This window comes from Papilio xuthus, unplaced genomic scaffold, assembly GCF_000836235.2.
Source record: "Papilio xuthus unplaced genomic scaffold, Pxut_1.1 DF826949.1, whole genome shotgun sequence".
NCBI lineage: Eukaryota > Metazoa > Arthropoda > Insecta > Lepidoptera > Papilionidae > Papilio > Papilio xuthus.
In genome coordinates, this window is record NW_013531700.1 from 5,485,628 (window position 1) to 5,507,547 (window position 21,920).

At 32.1% G+C, this 21,920-nt stretch overlaps 1 protein-coding gene across 5 annotated transcripts in view; it reads right to left on the minus strand.

Moving 5' to 3' along the window:
• Positions 1-21,920, minus strand: part of LOC106120850 (uncharacterized) — a 46,103-nt gene that overhangs the window by 12,167 nt on the left and 12,016 nt on the right. For 2 of the 5 annotated variants that reach the window (XM_013316312.1, XM_013316313.1), the window contains exon 3: positions 2,080-2,221. In XM_013316312.1, coding sequence (XP_013171766.1) covers positions 2,080-2,221 — 142 coding nt within the window. Of the gene's footprint in view, positions 1-2,079; positions 2,222-8,855; positions 9,021-14,427; positions 14,560-21,920 lie in introns of those variants that run through there. The other 3 variants (XM_013316315.1, XM_013316314.1, XM_013316316.1) reach the window with 3 other exon arrangements.

A 21,920-nucleotide genomic window follows, 5' to 3' on the forward strand; every position in this document is an offset into this window, starting at 1 on the left:
GCGGACAGCCTAAGCGCTAGGCACTCGATAGCACAAAAGGCTTATCGACTAACAAAAGCGCGTCTACAGATGAATTCCTTTTATACTACGTCATTTTAAATTGAAAAAAAAACGAATTAAGACCTCCTCCTCTTTGAAGTCGGTTAAAAATGAAACAATATACAACGTCTGTACATTACTCAAATAAGTTAAATTGATTTTGTACGTTATATATAAAATTTAATCAAAGCAGACTAAAATCCTTTTTATGTCTATCAAATTTATATTGCAACGTACGTGTGTAAGAAGAATAAAATCTATAGGGTTTTATGTGTATATAAAATACTTGCTGTCGCCCGCGACTCTGTCTGCACTTAATTAAAAAAAATAATTAGTAGCTTATTTTCTAGTCTATGTTTTACATCTGTGCCAAATATCAGCGATATCCTTTCAGCCGTTCTGGAGATACATTTTAACAAACATCAATCAAGACATTCGCATTTATAATATTAGTAGATCATTGGTTAGTAATCACGTCAAGCTGTGGCCCGGAGGTCTAATTTAGTCCTCTTTCCCTTCCTACCCTTTTTCTTATAAGGAGATGATGGGAAGTGGAAGTGGACTTTCCGGACTGCATGGAAAGGGAAGATATTTTCTTTCTGTGCATCCTCCTCCGTTGATTAAAGGTAGGCAACGCATATGCAATTGCGTATGTCTATGGACAACGGTCACTGCGCTATTTCAGCGATTTCAGGTGGCCGCTCGCTCGTTTGTCACGTTATGATATAGAAAAAAAAAGTTAATCCAGACATTAGTGCATTAAAGAACTACAAATTTACGTTTTAACCTTTTTGTCTCATCTAGGAAATAGGTTTTTTGTTACCTTTTTGAGGTTACTCTGAACTGCAGATTATGCTAATTTAGTGTTTCTTATTGCTTTTAAAATATGGTTTAAAATATTCATGAAATATAAATTAATTTTATAAGAGACAAAAAAATATTGCTTATTAACCAAGTTATTCTTTAATTATAAATTAAGTAATATTTAATCTTATTTTGTACGTGATTTTTGTGAGTATTTGGTTGTTGTGGCGGAACTGATATTACTTGGCATGTATCTTTATATATATAATTCTTCTGTGAGTGTGTATGTCACTGAACTTCTCTCAAACGACTGGACCGATTTTGATGAATTTTTTTGTGTGTGTTCAAGGGGATCTGGGAATGGTTTAGATTCACAATTTTACGTGTAGACAGGACAACGTCTGTCGGGTCCGCTAGTCTATATATATAAAAGAAAGTCGTGTTAGTTACACTATTTATAACTCAAGAACGGCTTTACTGTTATGGCTGAAAATTGTTGAGTAGGTAGCTTAGAGCCAGGAGACGAACATATGATACTATTTATTCCTTTTTTTCGAATTTATGCCTTGAAGAGCTGGTTTTTATCTATATATTAAGTTTTTTATATATCCACGCGGACAGAGTCGAGGGCGATAGCTAGTTTGCTATAAAAGTTAATTAAGAGTTACAATCTCTAACATGTATTACTAATCTATGTCTAGGACGACATATTGCGCGTTCATCAGACAAGCAATCGGAATGGAAGCGAATCGGAAATCCATTTCGAATTGAACTGTATCCGTGGATTGATTGACTGCGCGACATATGTAGAACAACATCCGCAGTCCGACTTAAAACCCTTTTTCCAATAAGCGGCTAGCTGCACAACGCTGCTTTATTTCAGCCAGTGGCAATAGCGACTAACTTATCCGACGTAGTGGGTGTAAATAAATATAAAATAATTGTTGTCCGCCACGTGAATGTCTAACCGTGGATCCGAGACCGAAATCTCTGTATAAAACATTTCATTATCCGTCTTTTCAACATTGTGTTTGAGAAAACAGAGATAAAAATATATTTTAAACGGGAATTTTGTTCCCAGAAGTCCACGGTAAGAAGTGTCACAAGATCTTTGTCGGACTGTACTCGTCTTGTTCAACTAATTATAAATTGCTGATTAAAATAGCAGTTGACCGTTGTAGTGAAACAATGGTAGCACGCCATCTATTGTTATATTTTGTACTACTCAAGGCTTACCTTCTGTTATCAAGATAGTTATCGTAGACGTCAGCCATGCTCTTGTCGTCATGCATGTCGTAAAGGTCGCTATAGATGGCGCTGTCGAGGCGCGAGGGGTCCAAATGGTAGTTAGGATTCTCGTAGGAGAGTAGACCATTCTCTGCAACAAAAGAAAATTATATTTTAAAACAATGTAATGAAGTAAATTCCATCCATACAGCAACAAAGTTGTTATAAGAATGAAACGGGATGTTTATTCGATGCACGACGCGGTTCCTACGTAAATATGTGCAAGTCAAAAACTGCAATTTTTTAGGAGGTACATTTTAGTGTCCGCTAATGGTATGGTAGTGTTCTACATTCGAAATGCAATTATTGCAAACATTGATTCTTTTTTTAAATATTATGTTTTAATGTCTTTTTTATATTTCTATGTCGGTCTAGGTAAGTTGTATCACGCGTCTTAACACGTGTTCAAAGAGGGTGATTATATATACGTAGACAGAGGTTGGCAACCGTCGGATCGGAAGCTATGTCGCCAGACGTCTGCACTTGTCGGGCCTCGTAAGCCGACACGGAAGCCGTACACATTTCTCATCTGCATGTATTACCAACAAATACCTTTGTATACGTTGACTACGATATAGTTTGTTAAAATCGAATAAGTTTATAAGGTGTAAATTAAATACACTCAAATATGTACGTGTGTCAAATAGCTTTTGTAATATTTGGTAATAAGACAACTGATTTCTTCACGCGTGAAAACATACGCCGGTATAATTGTGCACACAAAAAATATACACACAAATTGCCTTGATTGCTTGTTCATATCAAACTCAAGAATGGAGGCAAGATCGAACGGTTCAGGCCTAGGAAACCTACTAGAAAATGCGTGTAAATCACAAGTTCAGTCGCTATTTAGTTGTGAATACATCATATGTTTGAAATTTCGCAGATAGCGCTGGTGGCCGCACCCGCGATTTAGTTATGAAGAACTTACAATTTCTCAATGTATATTGAGACATTTGAAAACTTCAAGTGAGAGGTTAAAAGACTTTTCAGCAGTAACACTGTACTAAATATCTTGTTACATTGTTGTTACTTTATTTGCTGGACATAAACGTAAGCTTAAAGCCGTTAGGGACTCGGGTTGCCGAGAATGCGGCTAGATTGTGAACACTGCACGTTTATTTATTTTATAACCCAACATACGAGCATGTTCAATGTTTACTGTACCTCTTAAAATGTTAGTGTTATACCGTGTTAATGTCTTAAACGAAGAGATTTCGTTCCAAAGCCGAAACAACCTACATAGTTTATTTAAAAAAAAAGTACATATATTCCAAAATATTGAATATTTTCTTACATAACATTGCCACTTTTATTATACGGTATCACATCACACTATCTCATTATTATAATAAAATAATTGAAATTAACTAAAACAAATGAATATGACATGACGTTCATTTGTTCTAGTTCATTTGGACGTTGTATTTAAGTAGAATATTACTGTGTTTACAGTAATTTAGATTTTTATTTTCTTCATCGATTCTTGTTAGAAATAATTTTCAATTCAATTATTTAATTCCTTGCGACTGATGTTTTATTTTTATTGTAAAAATCTACAAATAACTTTCGTACAATGTGTTTTATATTCTTTTACGTTAGCGATCTTAAAAGTAACACGTTCGGTTTAAAAGGTCATAAAATGTGATAAATTGTGCCGAGAACACAAACCACACAAAGTTGTCGCGCAATCTGTAACGCTGCTGGCAACCCTAGCCCCCTAACGGTTATGTCCGCGGTGTAACGACGATGTTTCTTGTATGGACGAGGGGCTTAGGGCTGTCGATTGTGATTTTTATAAATATTTAACATGTTCATTTATACTGTTACTTTTAACGCGTGCAATGTTAGGTTTTTTAAAACTAAAATGCAATATAAATGTATGCTTAAATGATGACTCTACTTATAATTTATTTGTAACATCTAAAACCCGCTTATAGAATGTTAATATGCGTTTATTTACTTTCCGATATATAATAGTATTTACTAAAAAACTACTGACACAAGCGAAAATTACATTGGCAAACAAAAAAGGACACGTATTGGTCATAACATTTAAGGAGCAATATTAGAAAGGTAGCAAATGGATTGCCGCATTTACCGACCGTTATTATGTATACTAACATTATATGGTCAATAAGTAGTAAGAAAATAGAATTGAATTTTACTACATTAACAAATGACACCTCCTAACTTGTCTAAATCGGTTTACTCGTTTAGTCAGCACGGGGTCACAATGGTATATGATATCTTAAGTTTTTAAGCAATACTATCCTCTATAGAACAAAATTGCGTCCCACGAGTAACGTCTGTCTAGACTACTCTATGTTTATAATTTACCATAGATTAAAAAAATAACAAACGAGGTTTATATTTGGCCTTGTTTACTTCACGCTGGCTGGTTATAATTTTGTTTAAATTAAATGTAAAAAAATCGTTGACACTACGCAGTTGCTTTGTGCTAAACCGAAAAAAAAAGAAATTAGTTGCGGTCCAATGAGAGTCAAGGATTTTACGATTACAATTAGTTACACAAAATATAAGTATGAAATGTTGATGTTTAAATGTTATAGTTAATTTAAAATAGAAGCATACCCGAGAAGTGATAGTTTTTAAATAATATTATGATATATTAGTCGACCTTGCGTATATTGCAAAATGTTGAGTTATTATGTAAATAATATAAAGTGGACATGCAAAACTTCTAGCGTTTCAAACGCGATATATGATGTATGAATTTTCATACATACGTATGAAATGTTGACCGTGCACTATGAACCTGAAATTATTGCATGTCATGGATTATTACTGTTGTTATTGACATTTAAATGTGTATTGTGTATAATGCATTTTCTGTATTGAAATATAATAAAAATAATTGATTATGGAATCTTACATTCATCATCATCAGCTCACTATACGTCCCCACCGAGAGGCTCGGAGCCTACCCTAAGTTAAGGATGATTAGGTCATAGTCAACCACGCTGGATAAGTGCGGGTTGGTTGACTTCACACATATCTTTGAATTTCCTTGCATATATGTGCAGGTTGCATCACGATGTTTTCCTTCACAGTAAGAATGTCGGATAAATGTACATATGTAAATCGGAAATCGAAAAACACATTGGTACATGGATTCGAACCTAGGACCTACAGATTGCAAGTCAAGTGCTTGATCCACCGATGCTCTACATTTCATTCACATGTCTACAAATATGCTTTTCGGATACAAAATCTTTAAGCAACAATTCAGATGTTGAATTTACACCCCAGTGAATCAAACTGTGATGAAGATTGTATAACAAGACAAGACATATTTGACCGTTATGCAATATGTCAAGAACAAAACTTTTTTTGCTACCTGCCAGTAACAGTTACAGCTCTTTAAGAACAAAAAACCCTCATCGATAAGCCATACTCATTAAACATGCGAAATACCGAGCTATAAAAATAATTGAAGCCGTATACGACAATTATGCAAATAACCTTTAAAAGTTGTAGAGCGGGCACATCGCCCCAAGCACACTAATCTCTAGAATGTGCAAAGTTAAGTCGTTGTTAACGTTAAAGGCCACTTCTAGTCAGGAAATGTTTTGTGGTCGCTTAAATACGTGTATTTTATTTGTATAGGGTTTTCAAAAAGCACAATAACATACGAGGACACCAATACCAAAAGGTCAGAACTAGGTTTTTGAACATAATTACTTTGTGTCCTTTCCGAACTCTCTTAAACAATATTTTTATTTACCTGAAAACAAAATTTATATATACTATTTAAATCATAAGATTTTCTATTTAATATGTTCCAATAAAGTATATTTATATTTCAATTTTAATTTAATATTTCAATTTTTCATGAATACCATACACTAAAATTATACGTGAAAAATCTCATTTTCTGAGTTACATCTTTACACATAGGAGCCCATTTTTACAAAGTATCGATGGATTGTGTGTTAGATTTGTATGAAATATTAAAGAAAATATAGACATCGTCAGCTGATGATCAAGGTGGAGTGGGGGGGGGGCTAGGCGATAATCAAGGGGATGGGTTGGAAGAAAAGAATGTTTCTGAAAAACTGACGTCGTTTTTGAGATTTGTAATAATATATGTGGGTTATTGTAAGCACATTAGTATGTACTTCGAAGTATTTTACGCATCTATTTTACATTTTTTAATTCTCTAGATCGGGGCTGCTGTCCCCCTGCTCCCCCTTAGCAACGTCCATGACTGATAAAAACGTTTGAAAGAGAAGTAAAGATCATGGTTAGCGTGTTCATAATATTGCGCGTTCGTATGTATAAGTTACACGCGTAAAAACTTTAAATGGATTCTTTGAGGGAATTCCTAAGTGATGTAGTTTGGGGAAACCTAATAAGGGGCTTCGCGAACTGTAAGTCGATTTATCTGTACATACCACTTGATGATAGGGCTACTACACACTATGATTATCTTATTTTTTATATTAGATGTAAAATATAGCTTACTTATACATGACAAAATGTCAAAATTACTTATATTTTGATTCATGACATTATGTCATTAGCGCCCCTTTCAGGGAGCTAATGGCATGTTTTTCTTGGATAGCAAATAGGACTGGCGATTACTTCTACAAGACATAGCTAATATAAACAAGTACGAAAAGATATATAGACTAGTATAGTATAGTATAGGTTTGATAAATAGGGTTGTCTTTTATTGTAGTCAAGCAAATATGTTATTTTTAAAAAATGTATTGATGCAGCCCTGGTGGCGCGGCTATTGATTTTCTCGCGACCTTCTGTCCGCCGGAGCTCTCTAGTCGCGGCACGTACAATACTAGCTACGCCCCCGGCTTCGCTCGTCTCCATCGATCATTGTTACATAGATATTATGTCATAAAGGTACCACGATACTTAATAAAAATAATCTCTTACTAATATTGTGGTTCTTTCGGTTGAAAATGTTTTCTTTTTGTATGTCTTCACCTCGATTAATTATGGTTAGGCAACGCGTCTGCAACTTTGCATATATCTATGGGCAAATCTTACTTCGATATTTTGCGGAAATCCAGTGACCATTTCTTCATACTACCTGTCGCCTGCGGCTCCGTCCGCGGGGAATTAAAAAAATTAGTAGCCTATGTGTTCATCCAGACTTTGTTCTATAAGTATGCTAAATTTCATCGCGATCCGTTCAACCGTTCTAGAGTACCTCCAAACAAACAATCCGTCCATCTAAACATTCGCATTTATAATATTAGTAAGATAGATTTGGATGAAATTTGGAACAGCTATAAATTACTGATAGCGCGAATAATAATAGCGCTTACGCTACTAACTTAGTAAATTTTAATTCTTTGCAGACGAAGTCACATAGTTATAAAATTTATTAATAATTAAAAATCATTTGAGCACTAAGTTATTAAGTAAAGTAATATATTTAAGTTATTGCTCACTGCGCTTTTAAGTTATCGCCATGTGTAACTTGATTGTAAGTACATAAGTGTACAAAGACGTGTTAAGACTATGTTATGTACTTGTGCAACACAAAGACATAAAGGAAACTATGTTGAAAGTGCAAGTTACTGTTTGTTTCTCGTTATTCCGTCTGCATTCAGATTCTATTGTACCACTTAAACGTAGGTTTTTACTGACGTACGTATAAATATAATGTAACTAGTTGTTGCCCGTTACTGCGTCTGCGCGGAATTAAAAAAAAACTTAATAAGTAGCCTATATGTTCTTCCGGACTATGTTCTACATCTATGACAAATTTCATCAAGGTCTATTTAGCAGATCTGGAGATATATTCTAAGAAACATCCATGCATACATCTAAACATTCACATTTATAATATTAGTAAGATTATGATTGTTTTATAGTACTTGTATTATTTAATAATCTACGTCCAACCGTTATTTATAATTCATAAAAATCTATCATTACGGGCTATTTTGAATCATTAGTCCGTTTTACATTGTCATTGTTTGAAATAAACGTTTTATCCACTTTTATTATTCAAAAGTTGATTGGTATGACTAGCTGTCGCTCGCGACTCCGATAGCGTAGTTTTTTTTTTTATATCATAAGGTGGCAAACGAGCGAGCGACCACCTGAAATCGCTGAAATAGCGAAGTGACCGTTGCCCATAGACATACGTAATTGCATACGCGTTGCCTACCTTTATAGATGGAAGGGAGGATGCACAGAAATAAAATATTTGCCCTTCCCATGCACCCTCTCATCGGGAAAGTCCACTTCCACTTCCCATCCTTTCCTTATAAGAAAAAGGGTGGGATGGAAAAGAGGACTAAAGGCCGCCGGGACACACGCTCATCAGACGAAACGCGGAATTGCTTCCACTTGACGCCTGTCTTCTGTGTGGTCGTGCTATTTCCCCGGGCGAGCCGGGCCAATTCGTGCGAAGATGTTAAAGCGGGCTCTACCACTGTTAAAAAACAAACTTTAGTAGCCTATGTGTTCTTCCAGAGTATGTTATATGTGTGTGCCAAATTTCATCAAAATCCGTTAAGCTGTTTCGTATATACCTTCAAAGCAACATCCATCCAGACGTAGACGAAGTAAGATTTCATGACATTGACCCTTTTATGGTTTGGAAATTTAAAAAATAAAAGGGATATCGTATAATAATTGCTTTGAAATTTTTAAAATCTTTTAAATAACCTAAAAAGTAACATTAAAAAACTAACGTCAACAAAATCAGATATGTATATGTTACTTACTTTCTCGTTTGTGAAGTCCCATGTTGTTATCCGGATGGACTAACAGACAGACAGCATAGTGTTGTGCAAAGTCACTTTCTATCACATTTCACTTAGCACACCAATAATATAGCACTTTTACAAACTTTAAGTGCACTTGAAAAATGTTCACAGCTCTAGGAATCGCTTAAAAAGTATAAACATATTGCTTAGAGGTTTTATTATTATAAAAATATAAATAAAAATATAATACTATAATAGGAAAGAAAATAAAAACAAAAAAGAAAGCGAAAATCATTACTTCAAACATTTATGTTGATATTGTTAATTTTAATATAAAATTATTCATATCTTAATGACGCAAAACAGTCTTTAAGAAAATTAACGAGAAAATAGTTACATAAAAATGTATACTATCTGTCGCCCACGACTCCTTCCGCTTGAAATAAAAAAAAAAAACTATCAGTCGCAGCGTAATATTATATAGCCTAAAGCCATCCTCTATAAATGGACTATCCAACAAAAGAAGAATTTTTCAAATCGGACCAGTAGTTCCTGAGATTAGATTTAAACAAACTCTTCCGCTTTATAATATAAGTATAGATAAAGTCAATTTAAGTTAGTGAAAAAGAATAAAAGGCACGCTTAGAAATCCAAATAATTCATTAAGCCGTTTTATAAAACGTAAACTTTAAATTGGAACAAAATAATTTTCAAAATTAACTCAGTGTATAAACTTTATAAAATAAAATTACAACGCGTGCGACATTTCAATGTAATTAAAAAGAAGTCATAAAGAAAGAATTTCCGAGAGGCTCGCGTCACATTCGTTCATGAGTTGGTATAATTAAAAACTTATTATATTCTACACTACTATGATTAAATTATAATTACAATAAAATACAACTTTAATGTTTTTAAACTAAAAACTAGCTATCGCCTGCGACACCGTATGCGCCGGATTAAAAAACAGATAGTAGCCGATTCCCAAAGTTTTTTTAACGTTGGCAAATTACGCATACCATCCTTGCGAGAACAAAGGTGGTTATGTCGGGCATGCACCGACTAAAACCCCACGGCGGTTGCCACCGGCGCTAACGAGGGGGGACGGGATCTCCGTTCTGACCACAACCGCCACCCCCAAACGCCCAGCTATGTCCTTTGCGTCCAGCTCCTTTAGGTTAAACCGCCTCTCATTCTCGCCGATTCTCTAACCTACTGAATGTATATATGACCTATGACCTATGAATAAAATTTCAAAAAAATCGGTCAATCCGTTTCGGATGAGTATGGTAAGTAATAATGTGATACTAAAATTTTATATATAGAAAGTTATCAAAACACTATCCAAAAAAAATTGAAAAAAAAATCGTAGTTTTTTTTTGCCTATTTTTGCATGATTTCAATTAGCTTTTTGTTTTCGTTTTTTAAATACAAATTATATTTTATCTACATTAAATATTCTATTTATGATAGAAGTTTTTTAATTAACAATTTAATTATCTGTTGCCTTCAGTATGAGGTAACGAGCGGGTAACAAGCGTTTCCTTTGCACGTAACTTATTGAACATTGTACGTTAACTTGCAATACTGGGATGTTATAAAATTCTTGATAACCTTTAAATTATTATAAATACGAGGTCCTTAATTTTGTCTGCTTTACAATTCATTTTAAAAAAACAATGTGCATGAACACATTGTGCTTATAGCTTTGAAATAAAAAAAATCTCAGTGTGAAAAAAAAATATAAAAAAATGTATAATTTTTTGTTAATTTTATGCGCTTGTTTCGTTGTTGATAAATCGGGGTTATTGATATCTACATTTTAATGGGCATTTTAAAATAAGGACAAGACCGTCTATAGATACGAAATTTTCACCCAAGATATTTGTTAAAAAAAATCTTACTTTTCACAATAATTAAAGTAATTTTCAATAATAATTAAAGCGTCAATAGCCTAATGGTTAAGAGTATGAATTTCCAAACACGAGGTAGGGGGTTCGAATACCACCATTCGACTATTGACATAAATCCTAGCACAAGCCTAGAGCATAGTTGGAATAGTAAAAGAAATATTAGTAAATTTACAAAAAAATCTGCTAATATTTTTCAAAAAAAAAATTGTTTTAGACATTCATAACTTTGTCATACATTTTAATTTTATTTTAGACATAAATCTTATATCTTTAAATGAGCAATTCTTGTATATATATAATTAAAATCTCGGAATGGGCTCCAACGATTTTCATAAAATTTAGTATATAGGGGTTTTCGGGGGCGATAAATCGATCAAGCTAGGAATAATTTGTAGAAAATGTCATATTATTCGTGTTTTATCGATAATCAACTTAAACATAAACTTAACTTTTTCTATCGGTAAGATCGAAAAATATTATTCATATTTCATCATTTTATTAGTAATTCGTACTTAAATATAATTTCCAAAAAACACAATTTAACAAAAAATACCGGTCATCTAGATTTTAATCATTAATATGTGTAAATCTTGTCAATTAAATTCATCAAGATCACACATTGACATTTACAATTATTGCAAAAGAGCGGACCATTGTGATATTTCTTTGTATTAGCAATTATAAAAAGGTTATATTACGACTATTTATAATTCTGATAGATTATATATAATACTATTGCATTATTCCAATTTAAACCATATTGTGACTATAAAAATCGTGCGTGAAGTAATTGGAGTTAATAATAGTTTTTTTTTAATTTTTCGAATGTCTTTCGATTTTTTTCTTTTTTTAATCCACAAATATGTAAGTTAAGTTTTAATTCAAGTCTATTTCTTAGTTACTTGCGTTAATAAATGTTTTTGCATTAAAAATACTATACTGAAAATCTATTTGAGGCAATTTGTAAGAAGCCATAGAAGCGGCAAGCTGGGCCGATTGTGTTATTGTATGGAGGTCATTGCCCCCGACATATTGTACGCCCTGAATTTGTACAAGAATGGTTTACACGACGTGAACTATTCGCCCTAATTTGAGAAAATAAAGCAGATTATGGTAACCCCATTGCTTTATCTATTCGAAATCAAGCATAATAAAAGAAAAAAGCATATATTTATGTAAATTCAAACATAACGCAAATTCCAGAATGGATGAGTGTTAACCACTAGCCTTCGCCCGCGACTTTACCCGCGCGGTATTACTAAAAAGGTTATTAGCCTATGTGTTCTTCCAGACTATGTTCTACATCTATGCCAAATTTGAGCTAGATTCATGCAGCCATTCTGGAGATAACTTCTCACAAACATCCATCTAAACGTTCGCATTTATATAATAAGTTTTTAATCTTTGACTTACGGAACAAAAGAAATCAGTAGCTAATCTGTGTCTTTAGTATTATAGTCTGTATCGTCTATTAAACGTAGTCAACGAAACGAAGATTATTCGCTCCGTTTAACTAAACAGTTTTTACATTTATACGTTTTATTAGGATCAAAAAACTTGGCATGATTCCAACTTTATACGCATGTAACTGGCACATTTTTATTGATCCTGTAACACCGATATTTGAGTTTTAAAAACATAATCTATCTTTTCTAGTATGTAGTTAAAATTAAAGAAATTAGTACTGGCCAGTATTTTTTTTATTAAAAACAATGGTCATTTAAACACAGAATGAAATAACAAAATTAAAAAAAAGTTTTTAAATCGTAAAATCGAATTAAAAAATTATTCATTACTCATTCTATTTAATAGTAAAAATACAAAATCATATATTCTATCAAAAAGTATTTAATCGATTTGTTAATCAAAGAATCTATTTAACACATCACTGAATTACGTAATATTTATTATTTCCACGTAACCCTATTAGTAAAATCCATTCCAGTTCATTAGGAATGGGTCCCGCACGCGACTACAATCCATCATAGACTACTACGCGCTATTTTTATTAAGCTCCCAATCCATTTTCCTTTTCCCTTGTGTACTTTGATTTGTCGTGATAAGCCGTATTGTTTGACCTTTGCCTTGTTTAAATTATTTTTATAACACTAATCGAGTTGTTTGTATGACAAAATATTTCGGGTTGAATCCTAAATATGTTTAGATGTTCAAATAATTATTAAACCTAATAATATACTTATTATTAAGACGACTATTAGAAAGATGCTTTTAAAATAAACCTTATCACTTGTATTGTTTTTAATCGGCAACAAATGCAGCCATATACTAAATAAAAAAACAATATAAAAAAACAAACATGGCGACGCGTTCTATAAATAAAAATCTTTCACCCGTGACGGATCACAATTATAACATGAGTCAGAGAAGGTTATTCCAAACAGACGATATTATGCTACAATTTTCATTATTTGTGATAAAAACATTTAAACATTTATTTTACTATATTATTTTTTAAAACGGACGTAATGAAAATATTTTTTTTTATAACATAATTTGGCAAATGAGCGCGCGGCCATTTGAAATCGCTGAAATAGCGAAGTGACCGTTGCCCATAGACATATGCAATTGCAAATACGTTGGCTACCTTTAATCGATGGCGGAGAAGATGCACAGAAATAGAATAATGTTACAACGCAGGCCGTAGGTTTATGTTAATCATTTTATAATTAACATTTACGTTATTGATTTTGTAATACGTGTATCTTTGATTCTTGAGTTATGTTAGTTTACTTTATGTCAACGTAACATTATCTTCAACATTTCTATTAGAATTATTAAATTCAATGTTGCTAACTTTGTTTAGTTATTTTATATTATTGTTTTTAGCCGACTTCAAAAAGAAGGAAGTTATTAATGCGTCTTTTTTATTTTACTTTTTAAGGTTTTAAATTACGCTACATAAACATTATTAGACTAAGGCCAATTTAATATATAAAATTTAAAAAAAATTTGCATTTTATCCTCCATATATTTTTTTTTATTTTAATCAAACACTAAAAACCTCCACAGAATTATCGTATGTTTCACATTTTTTTTTCATCCAAGTTAGTGTTGGTTTTTTGCGATATTTTAAAAACATATTTGTTATCTCTCTATTTTCCAAGAGTAAGAAAGAGATGTTGATCTGTTTTGAGTAATAGTGGAAACACACTGTTACATAATAGCAAATACTGACGTAGAAGTTTGTCTGCAACACAAAGGTAAATCCCTTTTAATCTCTCTACAGCCCAGATTAACCCATTTAATTTGTGGCTTAACTCTGAATTTTTTTTTGCTATCATAAAATTAAAAACAAATTGTATATTGTAATTTAGTAAATCCTGCGTACAATGGAAATTAAGGTATTTAAATAAAATTATTTTTCAAATAATAAAAGAATGTGGTAATAATTTAATTAGATTAAATAATAAATAATTTTTAATTTAATTATTCATAATTAAAAATAAAAATAAAATATGTTACTAATAAAACTGATTTCAAAGAAATAATTTAATTATTATACAATACTTTTTATTTTATTTGCATTAAATACGAAATAAAATTGTATAATTATTTAGTTGTTTAAAAATAATTTTAAATAAAATTTATATTCATGGCAATTTATTCTAATTTTAAAAAATAAAAAAAAACGTTTTCGAAACACCGGTTTTTTTTACCTTACAATAATCCAGACATCCCAAAAAAAACACAGATGAAAAATATAATCACACTAAGGTCAGAACAACACTTCGAGTCTTTTTATGTGTTTAAACCGCGGCCGCTCTAGACGATTCATTCGTTCTCTACCGCGTTCGTACACAGACTGACTCTATCGGGGGCTTGGGGGGAGGGCTATAAAAGGAGGGATGTTATAAGGGGGAGGGAACTTCGTAGGATCGCATCGACTCTACGGCAAATTATATAGGAAAATTGCATACGCCATTTTTTAATCCTGATGTCTTTTATTAAACTATCGTATCGTATTAAACTATATATTCTTTCTTTTTATATCTGTATTTCTTTTCAGAATTTAGTTCGAGAATAATCTTTTTTTTTCTATTTACGGTAATAAACAATTTTTTATTGGATTTGAGGTTATGTTAGAATTAGTTTTGCATAAAATTCTCTTTAAATTTTTATTACACATTTCTTTTTTTCTTTTTTATTTTCTTATCTTTTTTACTATTTTTTTTACATTACTACTGGCTGGTAATATCTGTACAAGTATGAAAAAGAAAAGTTTTGTTTGTTTGTTTGCATTAAATAGAGTACGAAACTACTGAACCGATTTGAAAAATTCTTTACTATCCCCGGGTGACGTAGGCTATATATTACTACATTTATGTTAATTCCGTGAGGACGAAGTACTTAATTATGTATGTTTTAACGCTATTCTTAAAAAAATGGTCGTTCTTATGAAAGTAAGTCTGATATCTCGTTTATAATTACAAATGAAGTTAATAGCAGTTAAATTTTTCATAAAATCATCGTGATGTTACAGTTTCTTGTCTCAATTAATTCAAAATGATAGAGAAAGTTATCGTATGTAACATTCGAAAAGTAATGCAGAGAGTAAATTACTTGCATAGTCATGGTATTAAAAAGCCCGTTTTGTAATAAATTTGGCATTTTTTGTTATAATTCTAATTTAATTAAATGAAATTATTTAACATATTTTTAAATGCCACTTTTTTAAATCTAGAAATATACCTAAAAACATTAATTCTAAGTCAATTGATAAAAAACGAGTTGACTCTATTTAAACGTAATGTAACAGGTCAAGAAGATCATTGATTTAAATTATTTTTGTTTATGGCAAGCGTTATAAGGTTTTTTTTTTATTTGAAGCAAAATAACTTTACAATTTTGTGTAAAAAAAAAGAAAAAATTACAGTTACAAAAATGGTCAAAAGTAATAAACGTCAAAAGGGCAATGACACTAAAGCAGGAATTTCTTTGCAAAAGTTTCGCCATCGACTGACATCTAGTGTTGCGAGATTGTAACAATGGACTAATTTAATTTAGACCTAAAATAAAACTTTCTTTTATTTTATTCGACCATTGTTATCTAGACGATGTGAAAAATTGTTACGATTTCCTAAACTAGCTTTGCGAATTGTTACGTGGGACAATTACGAAGGCAATGAATTTAAAGATGGCTGCCATCGTGAAATTAAATATTTTATAACCTAAAAATTTCCAAAATTGTTTTTATATCTATAAATCATTAATACGTTACTGATATATTTTTTTTATACTTAACAATGTTTTTAAAATATTATTTATGATTAAAACAGTTACGTAATTGTATAATTTCGCTATAAACAATGAATCAGCAACAAAACCTGGTGATTGTATAAGTCGGTACGGCTGCACGCGTGATCGCACTTCTAGTGATTGCAATATATCAAAGTTTTCTATAAAATTATAATTAAAATTCAAATAAGTTTGTTAAAGTTAAATATAGAAACATTTTGTACACTGGGAACCAAAATAACGTTGTTTTCTGAGACCAAAATCTATCCACAAAACATATCGTCATCCCTGTCATTAACTTTGACAAAACAGAGATAACGATATGTTTTAAACATCCAGGACTAAGAAACCCATGGTTAGTGGCATTTCAAATGGAAGAGTTCAATTTGAACTTTGTTTAATAATAAATAAATTCAAGAGGTATTAAACAGTTGCAAAAAATTATAAACTAGGAACTATACTAAATTAAATGTCGTAAATCATATCTTTTTGTGAATGTAAAATAATCATAAACGGCTAAACTCGTGTTTACTTAGTCTAGTTAGTTAGTATTGACCCATCGGGACTCCGTTCACTCAATGCGACTAACGACACCCGACTAACATGATACAAGAGTTTAGTCATTTTTAATGACATTATAATTATGTATCATTAAAATTATAATCAATTTAATGTCAAATTATTTTCTAAACGATAGTATTGTCGAGTCTAGAGTGACGCAAACGCATTGGGTAAGGCGACTCTACTGCACGGTCGCTCGCACATCGGACATAACGCCCTAATGTCCTACATACATGCACAAGCACCCAGCGATGCATACTATGAATTGGTTATTATTGTCATACAAGAAAAGAAATGGGACATGAATATTTTGATTTTTGTTTTTATATCATAACGTGGCAAACGAGCGAGCGGTCACCTGACATCGCTGAAATAGCGAAGTGACCGTTGCCCATAGACATACGCAATTGCATATGCGTTGCCTACCTTTAATCGACGGAGGAGAGAATGCACAGAAAGAAAATATCTTCCCTTTCCATGCATCCTCTCATCCGGAAAGTCCACTTCCAATGCCCATCCTTTCCTTATAAGAAAATGGGTGGGAAGGGAAAGAGGACTAAATTAGGCCTCCGGGACGCACACTCATCAGACTGCACGCGGAATTACTTCCACTTGACGCCTGTCTTCTGTGTGGTCGTGGTATTTCACCGAGCGAGCCGGGACAAGTCTTGCGAAGATGTTAAAGCGGGCTCTACCACTGTTAAATTGAAATAAAATTAAAATAATGTAGAACAATCATTATTGTTAATACTTTGCTTTATTGTGTTAAGAATAAATTCCGAAAATGAGGCAGTGTATTGACTCAACACTAGCCTTACTAAAATGTCGACGTTAATGTCCCCTCACTATTCATTCTGACACTGGACTTTGTAACGAAAGCACGTCATTCGCGCCAATTATAATTGATAATGTCGAAAAATTGTAACACTCATTTCTACAATTATATGGGAGTCTTGGCTCTTGTACTATAATTTTGAAGCCTATGTTTCTGAAGCTGTTTCAATCGCAAGAATAAGTAATTCACGCCAAAATACTTCTGTTGATACACTGAACATTTGGAAATAAGGATAAATAAATTTCTGTCAGCATAACAGATTACAAAGCCCCTTATCAATCAACTAAGGTAGTATATTAATATTTGATAAGACGGTGTTTGTGGTCGACTGATTTACGAATGAATAAGTAATAATGGGCAACTGAGGCTATTTTATCGATTTTCCATTACTACGAGTAACAGTCGAATGTTTTAACTTTGGCTTTCAAATTCAATGACATTTGTATTGACATATGCTATCCCTTACATTTTCTTTAAAAAAAACAGAGATAACAATATGTGTCATAAATCTCTAGATCCACAGTACCAGGGGACTACCATGAAAATTTTCGAGAAAGTATTCATAACATCATGGATTACTATAAGACTTCGTTGTACTTTACAATCCATTTTTTGATTGTGCTACGAAAATTAACTAACAAATTTTTGATGTTCCCTTTGTAACAGTTTGTATGTTTTTATTCAACAATTATGTTCTACTATATAGTTCAGTCTTTTAAACATATTTATTTTATAAATGAAAAAATTATAAAAATAATCAAATTAACTCTAAAATTATGATGTATGCATTATTTTGAAACAATTGTAAATTTTTTTGTTGTTTTTAATATTCAAAATATTACGCATAACAACAAGATGTTGACAGTTATAATAACACAATGAGTTTTTTTTTTACAAAAAAGCTACGTTATTAATATTTTTAAATTAATGAGCTTTTTATTATTTTCTACTCTGGTAACATTTTAGTTGTATGTTTTAAGACAATGCGAAATAGGACATTTATTTGTCGTACAAAATGTTAACCAAAGAGTTCAACACTATATTTTATTACTAGTCGCCAGCAACGTCCGCGCGGTATAAAAATAAGAAATTAATTTAAAACCTATGTGTTCTTCCAGACTATGTTCTATATAGATGCTAAATTTCAGTGAGATGTATGCAGCCATTCTGGATATACTTTCAAGCAAACATTTAAGCATTCGTATTTATAATATTAGTAAGATAAAAGTAGTAATCATTTAAAATATCGAACGAATATGAATGACACCCCTCATCAAAATCAGTCTAAACTACTCGTACATACAGTTACAATGACATGGACATACATACATACTCATACAACAAACAAATACATTCATACATACACGCGACCAACATTACTTTTTTTTAATTATTTAACAGCTTCAATTAAATACATCTCTTGGATATTTTTTTGGATTTTAGCGTAATAATCAATGCGGCAAGGGATTTGGCGACGAAGCACAATTTGAGAGGCGCTCAGCTGCCAAGTGGCTACGTCACACCACTCTAGACTAGACTAGCTAGCTCCTGTATGTGACCTATTGTCTAAGTCAATAGGCAAAGTTATGATATTATAAAAATTAAGTGTTGTCCAATTCAATCATAAATCGAAAGTTAAGAGATATCACCAATGTATTTCTTTATTTATATTAAAATTCTAAACCAAATGAAATACCGACGTATGTCAGTATTCAGAGTTTGATATAATAGTCGCTAAGGGCCACTTTAGTGTCGATTTAATGTGAGGAATCAACGCTAAATTATAGTTTACAGTTGCTTTTGACTCTTGGCAATAAAAAAAATACATTAAATTAAATAATACTTACTCATAGCGATTGTCTTCGTAACCAGACCGAAGAAGCCAGAAAATACAAAACGACACATAAAAAAAATCGATAAATTCAAGAACAACGCCAATGTACTGACTAACTCACCGGCATTTCTATGAATGAACGTGAATCGAAGTCGGTGAACACTCAAAAATCACCCCTAACGCCCATTTGGACAGCTACCAAGAATGTATGACTAAGTATTAGTCAATAAAGGTGATATTTCCAACACGGCGCCACAAAGTCGCGGTAGTTTATGGGAATTCCGTTTTGAAAGTGAGTCACCACTGAAATGGCCTGAAAAGTACGTCACTGGAAGCCACGTGGAATACTTAGTCAAGGGGTGACGACCTTCAGTTAATTCTTAGTAATCATTAAAGGTCGCTTAAGTGGAATTGATGTTCAAGTTAACATGAATATTTGAACAGGAAATAATGACTTCTAATTGATGAGGGAAACAAGACATCCAATTTGACAATCTTAGATAGATAGATAAAGCCTTTTTCAATCGAGGACAATCTTAATAATATTATAAATGCGAATGTTTAGATGGATGGATGGCTGATTGAAGATATATCCAGAACGGTTCAACGGATTTTGATGATTTTTTAATAAGAGAAGTGCGTAAACGAGCAGCGGTAAACCGATGTGTTCATCGACGCCTATGGACATCAGTAATACCAGAGGAACCGCAGATGAGTTGCCGGCCTTTGAGATGGATACGCTCACTTCTTGAAGGACCCTAAGTTGTAGCGGTTTGGAAATACCGCCGAGGACAAACCATAGAGTAGAACACAGTCTGGAAGAACAACTATTCACAAAGTTTTTTTTAATACCGTGCGGACGGAGTTGCGGCCGGCAGCTGGTAATATACTGAACGTCAAAAGTAGATAGGAGTAACAATATTAAAACTATTTAAGCATAACCGTAGCTTAATTAGTTTCAAGAAAATAGGAATGATCACGTTACTACTTAGTCTTGTCAAGTACACCATGATATTATTTAGAAGAAGTTAAAATATAATTCGCGTTTTCATTCGTTCGTTCGCGTTACATTCGTTCAAAGATTAAACATTAAATTAGACCAAATTGTTCATTGTCGTCGTAGTACATTTTGTACGTATGGGTCAACTAATTCTGAACGTGGAATACGCATGACGCAAAAATTGCCAGATCAATAAATCATAGCTCGTTTGAGGTAGGTCGGAGTTTAGTCTGGGTTTTGAACTTTCGAAAGCATTACTGGTCTAAACGTAAAATTGTATATATAAGCGATTTACATATGGATATAAATCTAGTAATAGACAAATTGTGGTTAGTTTTAATGTTTAAAATTTTAAATATAGCAAGATCTATATTTGCTTTTTATGGAACGGTCCAAAAAGAATGGTGATTTTTTATAAACTCATATCAAAAAGTTACTCTATATTTTCGAAAATCCACTGTCATAGACAATTTCAAGTACATGGCAACCATATTATTATAATTTAAAACGTAAATAGTCTATCTGTTTAGTGAAATTAATTTAATTTACAAAATACAAAACGTAATATTCGCGAAATCTTCCGGAAAGCAAATATTGAATTTATAATGCAAACAGTTCACTTCCCGTTGCTTTCCTGCTCATTAATTATTTAATATGAAAGGAGCTTCACACCTCCGTGATTCACAATTGAAATATTTTGGAGGGAAACTCGAAATGGCGGGAAATAAATTAGGCGGCCATGTTCGATAAGGTTAATGGTTTTTAAACATGTCAACATTTATTCCAATTTGTTATGTATGGATTTGACTTTTAGTACGAATTTTGATATTAATTACTATATTAAATTATAAATAAGTAGCCTTTTACTTTTTCTAACATTTTGAGAGATTAATTTCTTTTACATGCCTTACCAAAATTATTAGCAAAGAAACAAGTAAAGGAAACATACTAATTATTTATTCCAGGCGCAGGGTATAATTTAAATGAAATAATACGTTTTTAGAAAAATCCTTGAAGAAAGAAACCTTTCATACCATAAATAGAAATAACTAACTCTAACTTTGTCCTACATTACAACAAATTATGACTAAATTAAGAAGAGTTAGGAACGTCTAGACATGAACTGAAACATTCTGAACATGTCTCGACAAATTATGAATGTTATATGTTATCACATTACAAATATAATAACATAATTATTGCGCTACGCATTAAATCTAGATATATATTATATATATGATTTTTTTTATTTTTCGTAGAGAAATCAAATACTTATCTCTTAACTTTTATCCGTTAGTTAAAGTACAAAACCTCTACACTACTCTTATGACATCCACATATGACCTTTATGACACTCATTGAAAGCCATCGAATGGAATGACACACTTCTGTCAAGCCTTTCAATCTACAGTACGATTTATCTACGAATAATATTATCCTATTAATAAGGTACAAAAGAGAAAATTATAAATTACCTATTTGAGGTCGATTATAAATATTTAAATGTAAATACTTCACGTACTATTATAATTAATTACAAAATACTTGGGCCTTAGTCGATCAGCACGCACTGCGTGACGCGACCTCCGTACGTAACACAATTAAAGCAATTTGTACTTAATCCATTGCCGGTCTGATACAATCGGACAAATACACACAATATAAATACAGTAATGGACTACGC